The sequence below is a fragment of the Rhamphochromis sp. 'chilingali' genome (genome assembly GCF_963969265.1).
Source record: "Rhamphochromis sp. 'chilingali' genome assembly, chromosome: 7".
NCBI lineage: Eukaryota > Metazoa > Chordata > Actinopteri > Cichliformes > Cichlidae > Rhamphochromis > Rhamphochromis sp. 'chilingali'.
This window is the reverse complement of record NC_137934.1, coordinates 6,705,938-6,717,225: the sequence shown is the minus strand read 5'-3', so window position 1 is coordinate 6,717,225 and position 11,288 is coordinate 6,705,938. Positions and strand designations below refer to the sequence as shown.

Genomic DNA, 11,288 nt, shown 5'->3' with positions numbered 1-11,288 from the left:
GAAATGAAGCACTCTTTTCTTTTCACTAATCCTCACTCTTTGCACATATGAATTCAAACCAATTAACTGGCAGTAAAATACCACTTTTTATTTATTTTTTTTCTTTTGGGAACCACACACAGAACCACAGTGCACCATGAATTTTCTTTACACATAGGCAGCGATATGTAAACTTAATTAAATGACGTCCTGCTACAGTGCTCTGGAAATTATCCACACATTTAAATAACACAGTAATAAATAAAGACTCTGATGGCAATACAGTGTCAGGTTAATGGACTTGCTTTACAGTACAGTGCAGTTATAATAGTGCAAAGATTAAGATGGAGGTTTGATGGTTTCGGACATGTGACAGCTACTCTTAAATGAAAAGGCTGCGAATTAGGAGCTGAATATTTTAAATACATTACTTTTCTTTTTTTGAGTTTATAACTTGGAACCAAAATATTAAATGCTTTGCTGAGTTGCCAAAAAATGGATTCAAAAACTTTGATTTCAGCATCGCACAAATGTCCATCTCCATACTGGTTAACCACACTTTGGCGAAAACGAAAAGTGCACTGCCTTTAGCGGCACTCTCAGTTCCTCCTGGAGTCGTGGGTGGCGACATTTTACCGTTAGCAAACAGAGGCAGTGCATTTTCACATGCTCCAGACAACACTACACTTTTTTAGTGAACAACACGAGTTTCGCTCCTTTCAAGTAGCTCTGTACACCGAAGCAGAGATCAGAATATTTTCATGGTAGCAAATCTAAAACTTCAAGTTCAGACATGATGAATGCGTGGAGCATCGGTCCTTTGGGTGTGACGAGGAGGTAACAGCCTGGGATGCGTTTTTTTTCCCCCCCTCTCCTTCACCACAGATGTGTTTCCCTGATCTCTGCTATCACCTGACTGGCCCTCTGCAACGCCTGTGGACAAATGTGAACAAGTATTGAAGCGACTGTACACTGGAGAAAACTTGAGCACTGCTCAAACGTAGGAACCTGTTACCTGTAGCATGTCAGCGGCTTCCTTACGCCGCTGGGCCATGTCTTCAGACTCGGTCAGCAGGTCGTTGAGGAGGCCAGATTTATACAGCTGGCCAACGAGCTCGCTCTGGAGGCTGTCCTTCACATGGTTGACCAGGAAGTGCATCACTGCCTTTGGCACGCTGCCGCAGAGAGAGAAAGAGGAAACAGACCGAACAGATGGTTGAGAACAAGGCGGCCGAGGACTGAGCTGTTTAAGCAGGAGCTAAATATGATGGATTTAATCTTCCTGAGCTTTAAAGGGCACTTTCTGCTCCCAAGAGGAAAGGGAGGCATTTTAAAGGACGGTGTTTACATGTCCTGTAGTGTCGGTCGCTGTGCTTTCCAAATTTCCACTGTGTCTACTGAAATTAATGTGTAGAAACAGGCCGCCAATACAGACGTCACATAAAAACATTAGCAAAACACTTCTTTCTTAAAATTCTCACAGCTGCTCAAGTTTGGTGTGTGCAAAGGCGTATGATTTACATAATTTTCATCCTCATAAACCATTCAGTGACCCCCACCTTGTGCCCTGTGGACGGGGGTGCGTTTACAGCCTGATCCCAGAGATTAGAAATGTTTCATCACAGGATGACAGTGATCACTCAGAACAACTGATTTGTAGCGACCTTTCCCTCCTAGGGACAAAGCATGCACAAAATCAGCAGAACCACCGGATCACCTCAGTATAGTGGGGGAACCGCAATTTCCCATCACCAATGTCTGTATATAATTTCATTTTATTTTAAAAGGCTCATTAGTTTTCTAGAAGTGAATGTATAAATTTTACTCAGACAAGACTTTTTTTAAATCCATTTACTGGACTATTCACAAACAGATTACTGCTCATTTGGCGCACTACTGAGCATTTAAAGAGGCAGAGATATTATATGTGAGAGATTTAGTGAAAATAAGGTACAGTGCCTCTGGTTGCTAATAAAAATGATCCAACAAAGCGGCTCGCTGATGCATTTTAAATTCTGATTTCTGGACAACAATGGCGCTCGAGCAGACAAGGGGAATACTAGAAATGAGGCTTCAGCTGCACACACTGTGTTAGCAGATCTATCTCAGTGTTGGTTTTTGGTCTCTTTATGTAGGATTTGATGGCAATAAACAAAAGAGGAGCAGGTGGGAGGGCCTACCTGTCCTGGATGTTCTTGCGGACGATGAGGAAGTAAGACTTGATGAGGCGCTCGATGACCTCACAGTCCCGCTGCTCGCGTGACGACAGCTTCCTGGCAACAGGCACAGGCTGCAAAAGGGAAGAAAGAAGGGAAGGCTAGTGTTTTAATCCCTCAATAGACTGTCATGTTTAATACGAGCCACGCTGGAAGGCCAGTGTTAAGTTACCACATCTAGTAGGTTGACCGCTCCTTTAAGTGGGCTTCCGGGTCCTGAGCCTGGGGCTTCCTCCCCTTTCTTCAGCATGCCCCTCCAGCTTCCTGTGCCGTCCTGCTCCCCCTGAATCCCTGCAGGTGGGGCCTGGGAAAAAAAAAAAAAAAAGAATGATAAAAATGCTTTTCCACTATCTAGAACCCTTAATATCATTACAGTATGACATTTGCAGAAAGTGATGGTTAAAGTAGGACTCATATGCACTGCTAACACAAAACAGGCATGTTAAAAAAAAAAGAGACCGGATTAATCAAAGTTTATGTCTTTGTGCTGTTAATGAACAAGTTAGAGAGAAAACATGACAAAAGCCATGCCAAATGTTAACTTCAGACATCAATGGCAACACTATCAAAGCAGGTTAGCATGCTTATTAAGATTAAAAACAAAGCACACCTAAGGGGGATGCTTGGAAAAAGTGAAGCAATTTCAACACTGCTACAATTAAGATGAAGGGGGAACCCAGCCACGTCACAAACTAAGTAAGAGGAAAAGTCAAGGGGTCACCAAAGTCAGCACGCTTTATTCCCTGAGGAACATGAACTGTTAGCATAGCTTACAGAAAAAGAAAAAGAAAAGAAAGGAGGATTAATTAGATGGTACGCAGAGGTAGGATTATTCTCTACCTCAAAATGTCTGGAATCTAAAAACAAAAGACTGCACATACAGTATTAAGAGGTTAGAAAGGGAAAGAGAAAGAAATCTTTTTTTTTTCTGTTAGACAAACTTTGGGTTCAACAGACTTCAGGGAACACAATAGTTGTCAGTGCAAGTCCACACAGGCTGAGGGAAAGCAAAATAAGAGCACGCCATTAGCAGACAAAGATCAGAGTGCATGCCAGCAGACCATGCCCATCATCCATCCATCGCTACCAGCAGCCCCGCAGCCAGCCAGGCACAGAGCCAGCAGGCTGCATGTGTGCCCACCTTGGCACCGTCCATCTCTGCTCCAGACGCAGGGGGCTCGCCAGACACCGCAGTTGGGCCGGCCGGGCCTTTGCCAACAGACTAGCATGAATACGAGAGCAGGAATGGGGGAGAGGAAGGGAAAAGAAAGCACTGAGAAGAAATGTGGAAAGACAGAAGAAAAGGAGGCTGGCTGTCGTAAGCTGAGGCAAGAGGAGAGAAGAGATGTGGGATAAAATTCCTTGATGGAAACTATCCGAAGCATTTGCTTCACGGATCATCATTCAGCAGTGCTCCGAGTGATTAACGCCACACAAGTCTCCTTTATACTGGGACTCTGCAGCCTGCGACCAAATGTTACAACACATGAGCTACGGTTATATTTGACAACACAGTCGCTCTCTTTTACCTTATCCCTGGGAACTGCAGCGGACATCTCCCTCATCCTGTTTCTCCTTTGCTCCTAGAAACATACAAAAACACACGTCTGAACAGTTGATGGTTTTTGACACTTCTTAGAAAGAAAAAAAAAATATGGAAAATAATTTACTGGCAAGAAGATTAGAGAAAAAAAAAAAAAAGGGGGGTTCGGTCTTAAACCAACCACTTTGCTCATTTCAAACACATTTCATCATGTAGCACTGTTAGTTATTCTGTTTATAATATAAATAATTTAATAGACATGAAGGAAAAACTCAAATGACTAAATTAGAAAAACATATTTACCAAAGTTCACAAAGAGTCATATTGAAAACACAAGTGACCAGTATTCAAAACCCTGTGCATGAAATTATTTGGGTAATAAGTGAGTTTTGAACAGAGCTGGATCACCCGATCCTGCTCTATATCACTTGAACTAAAATGCAATTAAATATCACCAACAGGGGTTCAGTGTAATCAGTTGCTTCTTAATTTCCAAATACTGCCTCCATCATTTTGCTTCCATGCACTTTATTTTCTATATCTAATGTGTTTATTGTTTCCACGTGAGTACGAACCTCTATGTTGTTATTCATGACCCCACATGCGTCTGCAAAGTCCGGGTGTTTGGTGTTGATATAGGCCAGCTCGATTGCAACCAAGTTGTGAACCTGCGGCGAGAATAAAACAGCTTAAAGTGGTTGTACTTGCCGCTAAAACCCAGCCGCAGGAGATAAATGCACACGTGCAAAGAGAAGTGAAGGCGCCGGTACCATCTCGTTGGTGATGGGCAGTCTCTTTCTCAGGAGGGAGGTGACCACTTCTACGATGGCCTCGTGCAGCTTAGGGAATCTCTGCAGCTCCTGCGGGGTGAAGCGGCACGAACGTTAATGATTGCACGCGAGCAAAGGCGAGCTGAGTGCACGCCGGGCCTGTTAGCTACCTGTGTGCTGTAGTTGCTGCAGTGCTGGATGATCCTCTGCATCTCCTCGTGGACCAGCTCCACGCAGCGCAGACTGGGTTCCTCCAGGCGTTTCACCTGCTTCTTTACCAGCAGCTCGAAGGAAACCTCTGGCACGAACAGGGAAGGTCGAGGGCCCTATTGCGGGGAGGCAGGGGAGGAAGTGCAGGTCAGCAACGTGTGCTGAACAGATAAGTTGTATGACAGATAAAGTGTTTTTCATCATGTTTTACAACAGACTACTGAACGCAGGTGTGAGAGGACAAGCTGCAGTGATGCTAATGACATCATGCGACAGCTGACGACTCACTGTGGCGTTCCTTATGGCCGTTAGGATATCTATGGTGCTCAGTCCCCCCAGAGGATCCACAGACTCCAGCGTCCTACCGAAGGTCTCGTGGAATATGTAACAAATTCTGGCTCCACCGCACCTGAAAAATAGCAGCGGGGGGATATTAGCTGTGATGTGAACCCCATGGCCTCCGCTCCTGTCAGCTCTTCCCTCGCAGAGGCTGTGCGTGCCTCAACTTACAATTTGGATCATATTAAATGATGAAACCAATGCAGCTGTTTTGCTCATTTCTCCCTGCACCGGATCAACAGCGTCACCATGTGGCAGGTCGGAGGAGTGGCACAGAGACTACTACTCACAGCTCTGCCGTCTCGATGTATTTGGCCGTGCCCTCGATGGTGTTGCAGTACTCTGTGGCAAACTTGGTGATGAGCTGGAGCAAGGTGGCACTTTGGTCCTCCACAGGTTCCCCGTAGCTGCTGAGCAGGGACTGGTACTGTGCTGCCAGGACGTTGATCCGTGTCTTCAGCTCAGGGAGACAGTCTCGAATGTGATGCATCAGTAGCCTGATATTACAACAGCAAAGGGCAGAGCATTACCTTTTCTAGGACGGACAATAGCAACATGCGCTGATGCCTGTAATTAATGCCAGGGCTGCTCCATATCTATGCAGACAGCATCTTCACAGAGGAAGCACTACTTGGGCATTTTCTAGTACCGTATATATGACAATGATCACATTCTGCAAACAAACGCAAACTAATCGCTGGTGTTAACAAACAAAAAGCCTCATCTAGCCTAAGTAACACAAAGTAAACAACACTATATACTCTTAAACGCTGCCCTTCAAACCACCATTTTTTTGTCTCTACACATTATGACCAAACATCACCCTGGTTCTGATGCCATTAATTGAGGATTCAAGTCAATGGTCTAACTCCAGAGTACATCAGTAGTGAATCTACAGATGCCGCCTCATATCCAGGGACATACTCAGAGGGAGAGACACGAGGAGGCTCTCACCCTCTATAAATCTGAAAATCACATTTCAATACACAGGTAAATAAAAACAACCTCCATCTGCAATATTAAAGTGATATACACATTAATACATCACTATTATCCAGTAATATAACCTAAATGATTCTGACAAGGCTCTGTCTGCATATTAGTAGTTTAATTTTAGGTCTGCAAGGCATCTTATGTAACACTAAGAACTGTGTGTTTGCCATTTTGGGTCTGACGCTGTGGAACACTCTCCCCCTGGAGCCTGGGAGTCTTCTGGGTGTTTTAAGTATCACCTGAAGCCCTGGAACTTTTGTGCTGGAGGTACACATTTTTAATTTGCAATGACTTTAACTGTCTTTGCATTTTAATCTGTGTTTCCTTTTGTAATTTGGTCTTTACTTCTTTCTACATTCATGTGAAGTAACATGTGTAATATATAAGCAGCCCACTGCTTCTGTCAGTCTATGTAATAAAGCTGCTTTTAAATTACCCCAAGCATCATTTACACTTCTTGTTTTTATTTTTAGAACTAATTTTCATATGGCCACATACAGGACAGCATAAACACAGGCCCGAGAACAGAATCATCTCCAATAGGCCAATATCAGCCAACAGATACATCATCTGGGCTCTACTTCACCAACTAGCTTTTGAATGGTGCTCGATAAAGAAAATGCAACTTTCTATCATCGTCTCAGTGTGATTTAGACATTAAAGTCTAAATCATCAGGGTGCCGTTACTTTTACCTGTTTAGGGTTCTGGCCAGGTACTTGGTTCCATTTCTGTTGGCAAGTGATGGATATTTCTTCTGCAGGAAAGCGTGTTCATCACGAATTGCATCAGCCACAGACTTTTTATTGTTGATGTCCAGCTGGCTCCTAAAAGTTCAAACGTACCAAAAAAAGAAAAAGGAAAAAACAAAACAAAACAGACATTTACGAGAAAAGGTCTGTTTTACGGTACTTTCTCGTATTTTTCCCAGAAGTCTAATGGTGATTGATGTGCACAAAGACTGAAACGTTTTTATTAAATCTTCCCCCTTGATGGCATGACAGTGATAAAGGAACACAAACAATAGATCCTGACATTAGCCTTTACTAGGAGCATTAAAAATTGATGTGGCACTCCTCTCTCGACATCTCCACTGAGCTATTCATCTCTGATATGAAATCATACTCATTATGAGTAGCGGTTTGTGTGATGTTTGTGAGACCTGTTGACTACTCCGATTATGCCGAGTTTGACAGGGATCACTCTGCCCATCAGTACATCCATAGCGTCGGTACCAGCGTCCATCAGGTCCAGCTTGGTCACCACAGCCAATGTCCTCCTGCCTGATGAATTACAGTCATTCGCAAAGGGCACCATAACCCACTGCCACTAGATTACACCTTTAAAATACTCCTTATTTTACTAGTTTTAGAACATGGCTCCCATTTGGTTTTTCTTACCATCTGGGTCGACTTCCCGGGCCACCTTGAGGGCCTCCGAGGTAGCCATGTCTGTGTTAGCCGCCGTGACAGCCAGGATAATGCAGTTGGGGTTAGAGATGTGCTTCAGGATTAAATCTCTTATCTGAATCTCGATGTCCTTAGGCTGATCACCCACAGGCACCTGAAAGGAGCAATTCCAATTACAAGCAAAGACACAGCACCCGTTGTTTTGAGTCAGACAACAAAGTAGGAACTTTGTCAAATTAACACGTCCAACCAGAGGGGACCAACTAATGAGGCTAGAATCAAAGCCTGGATACCCTGAGGCTTTCATAGCACACGGTTGAAAAACATTAATTCCCAGCCATCTACAAATATGAAATACACAAAAGCATTGACCAGATGGAGAAATGAACATTGCTGACCAGGCTTATAAGGTAAAGCTTTTTTTAAGGCATTTTAGTGCTCTTTAATGAATAAAACTTTTAAGAAAGGAGGTGTTGTACAATTAATTTCCCTTGGGGTGCACGATGATCAAAGACTTGTCTTGGGGAGCTGGAGCAAATGTTACCTTAGTGATTCCTGGCAGATCAACCAGTGTGAGGTTAACGACATGAGGAGAGAAAATCTTCAGATGAATGGGTTCATCGCTGATTCCCTGCAGAGGGACAAGAAAAGAGGAAAGTGGAGAGTGGATTTAATAGCTTAGTAACTTAGAACTGGGGGGGTCACTGACCCTCTAGAGTCACTGACCTAAACCAGAGTTACACTTTCACTTGCCGTTTTCAAAGCATTTAGTTTAAAAGTTGTGCTGCAGCTGGATTATTTTAATTCTCTGTTTTTATTACTGTATGTACGGCCTGCTAACTATCTTTGCATCAACGCCAGCAAGACAAAGGAGCTGGAGATTGACTTCAGCAAGAAGCCACCAGTGAACATCCAGGGTTTGGACATTGAAACGGTGGAGGAGTACAAATACCTGGAAGTTCACCTCAATAACAAACTGGACTGGTCCACGAACACAAATGACGACTTAGACCCTTATTGTAGGGTCTAAGTCGTCTCCACCTGCTACGGTGGCTGAGATCCTTCGGGTGAACAGGACACTCCTAAGGATGTTTTACGACACTGTGGTAGCGTCTGCTATCTTTTATCCTGTGGTCTGCTGGAGTGATGGAATGGCAGAGAGGGACAGGGGGAAACTCAACAAACTGATCAGGAGGGCCAGCTCTGTCCTGGACTGTCCGCTGGAGTCCATCGAGCAGGTTGGGGAGTAGAGGATCTTGTCTAAGCTATAATCCATCATGGACAACACCTCCCACCCCCTGCATGAGACCGTACGAGCACTGAGCAGCTCGTTCAACAGTAGACTTTTTACACCCACAGTGTAGGAAGGAGCGCTACCGCAGGTCATTCTTACCAGCAGCTGTCAGACTCTATAACACAGTTTAACATCCTTTTGGTTATCTTGTACAGTACATTTTATTCATATCTCCGTACAATTTTTTTCTATACATTGTTACCTGTATATACAAACTTCAGTTGCTTATGTATATAGGATCACTTTGTGTCTTCCTTTTATATTTCCCGCTGCTATAAGAGCTGTGTAACACCCAAATTTCTCATCTGTGGGATAACAAAGGTTTATTCTATTCTGTTCTATTCTAACTCCTAGTTTGACTGTAGGTGGCCCACAGTTTAAAGTTGGGTTTCTGACAAGCAAAATAAGGAAGAAATATCCTATAATGATTTTATCCTCAATGACCCCACGGGCTTTAGAAAATGTTCAACCCTCATCTCACCTTATTATTCCCAGATATTCGCTCGGTTTCATTCTCAATTTCTTGCCTGATTTCATCAAAATCGGTGTAGATCTGTAAAGAAAAACCACAACAACAATATCACAACAAGTATGGCTCAGCAGACTGAATTCTTTTTAGTATCACAATAACACATACCTTATTTTTAGTGTGTAGAAATTTGCCCCACTCTTCAGTGTCTCTGCCTGTGAACCAGAATAAAAACATTCTTAAAGCAGGTCGACACAGGTGCTGGCTATTAAAGAAGCTACTCTGCGCGGGAGCCTGAGCGTGATGGCGGTTAATGCGAGGACTGATGCCTGGTGACATTTACTGGTGTGGTGAATAAAAGCAGCTGGAATCACAGGTAGTGCTTTTGAGGAGGAGGAGGGGGTAGAGCTAAGAAGGTGATGTAGGTTACTAAACATTAAGACACCTGTACAATGCACCTCCTTGAAGTACAGTGCTTTTCACACCATGACATCTGCAAGTTGTTTGAAAGACAGTGATAGAGACAGGATTTTAAAACTGGGGCAGGGAATCTTTCACACAGGATACTAAAGATTACAAGGATGTGTTTGCGTTCCCCCGTGTGTGTGTGTGTGTGTGTGTGTGTGTGTGTGTGTGTGTGTGTGTGTGTGTGTGTGTGTGTTGTATTAAAAAAAAGAAAAGAAGTTTAAAGACCAAAAAGGGTTATTACAGTTCATAGTACATACCACCTTCATCATGTTTCCTTGTGTCTCCAGGATCCACGTGGACTAGCTGGAGGATTAGAGGTCTCCTGGTTACAATGCCAGTCCCACGGGGCAGCAAGTCCCTGCCCACCAGGCTCTCCAACACAGAGCTCTTTCCACTACTCTGCAGGCAGAAGTGCATCAAAAAAAAGATATGAGTTAAAGCACCAGAGAGTTGGCTTGTTATAGTTCAGTTTTATTGTTTAAAGGGGACCTATTATGCCCTTTTCCAACCCCATTTTTAAATTCTTGGTAGCTTTACAGCTTTATATCATTCACAATTTATCCTTATTTAGCCTATACAGGGCCTTAATGTAGCTCTTCAGTTCATCTACTGTCTGAAACAAGCAGTTTTAGCTCCCCTCTCTTTAAGGCCAATCTCCTGACTGGCTGCACCTTGCAAACAAAAGATTTGAATATCAGGTCAGTGAGGCAGCAGGAAATGGAGCATTTAACCAGGAAATTTGGTTCATCCAGTCTACCTGTACATACAACCTTGTTATTTGGAACTTCCTCTTTTAGCACAAGCTTGTATGTAGTAGCAGCTTATAATCGGTAAGAATGTTTACTTTTAGTTCATTCTTTGATAGCTTAGGTGTCTTTTTTTAGTTATTTGTGATGGGTAAGATTTACGAATTTCAAACACATATGGAACCAGGGGTTTAAAATATTTTTTTAGCAAACTACCTCTACCTCTTCCTCGGGCTATGTCCTAGTTTTAGTCTACAGAAGCTAGATGAGGATGTGGAGATAATTAATGGTGATCAAAATAGACTTAATTGCTCTCGTTAGGTCAGACTCTGCGTATCTGTTTATTAGCTGTCAAAAAGAAGAAGTGACAATTTAGCAGAACTCCCAGACACGGCCTTTGCGTCATTTTGATATGCGAATCGGTATCACGGTGCAGTAAATGCTACTCTCTTAGTCCTCCTACATACATGTATATCATTAAAACAAGGTTATCTGGCTAGCATGACAGCCTGCTGAGCAAAATGCACCCAGTCAGCCTTTTACCTGAGTCCCCACTACTGCAATCTGCGGCAGCTGGATAATATCCGCCCCTACTGTGTTGAACACATCCTGGAGCTTGTTTATGACGGGTATAAGAGCCTCCATGCTCGTGAATGCTGAATTAACCTAATAAACCCGTATTTCTTCCGTGATGGAGCCAAAGTCATTCAATGTCCCTCCGACACCACCATTGCAACAACACCCACCAGACGGCTGAGAGATTTTGTGGGGTGCTGGGAGTTGTAGTTCTCCAATGTTCGAAAACGTATGGCTGAGGATAAGGAAAAGACTACATCATATAGACGCTGAAAATG

At 43.4% G+C, this 11,288-nt stretch overlaps 1 protein-coding gene across 4 annotated transcripts; it reads right to left on the bottom strand.

Moving 5' to 3' along the window:
- Window positions 1-67: 67 nt before the first annotated feature.
- LOC308400226 (dynamin-1-like protein) lies at window positions 68-11,220 on the bottom strand. 4 transcript variants are annotated; one of them, XM_080887789.1, is made up of 19 exons: window positions 10,978-11,220; window positions 9,949-10,087; window positions 9,389-9,435; window positions 9,233-9,304; window positions 8,002-8,088; window positions 7,449-7,611; window positions 7,211-7,331; window positions 6,744-6,875; window positions 5,348-5,554; window positions 5,007-5,127; window positions 4,679-4,834; window positions 4,509-4,598; window positions 4,314-4,406; window positions 3,725-3,778; window positions 3,337-3,417; window positions 2,368-2,499; window positions 2,160-2,269; window positions 995-1,154; window positions 68-912 (listed from the first exon to the last, which is right to left on the bottom strand). In XM_080887789.1, exons 1-19 carry the CDS (start codon window positions 11,077-11,079, stop codon window positions 856-858), a joined length of 2,124 nt encoding a protein of 707 aa, XP_080743915.1. In that variant the 5' UTR covers window positions 11,080-11,220; the 3' UTR covers window positions 68-855. The 4 variants fall into 4 exon arrangements, 3 of the variants coding, with proteins under 3 accessions (XP_080743915.1, XP_080743914.1, XP_080743916.1); XM_080887788.1 differs by having other exon boundaries at window positions 9,946-10,087; window positions 10,978-11,218; XM_080887790.1 differs by lacking the exon at window positions 3,337-3,417 and having other exon boundaries at window positions 9,946-10,087; window positions 10,978-11,218.
- Between the last annotated feature and the right edge of the window lie 68 nt (window positions 11,221-11,288).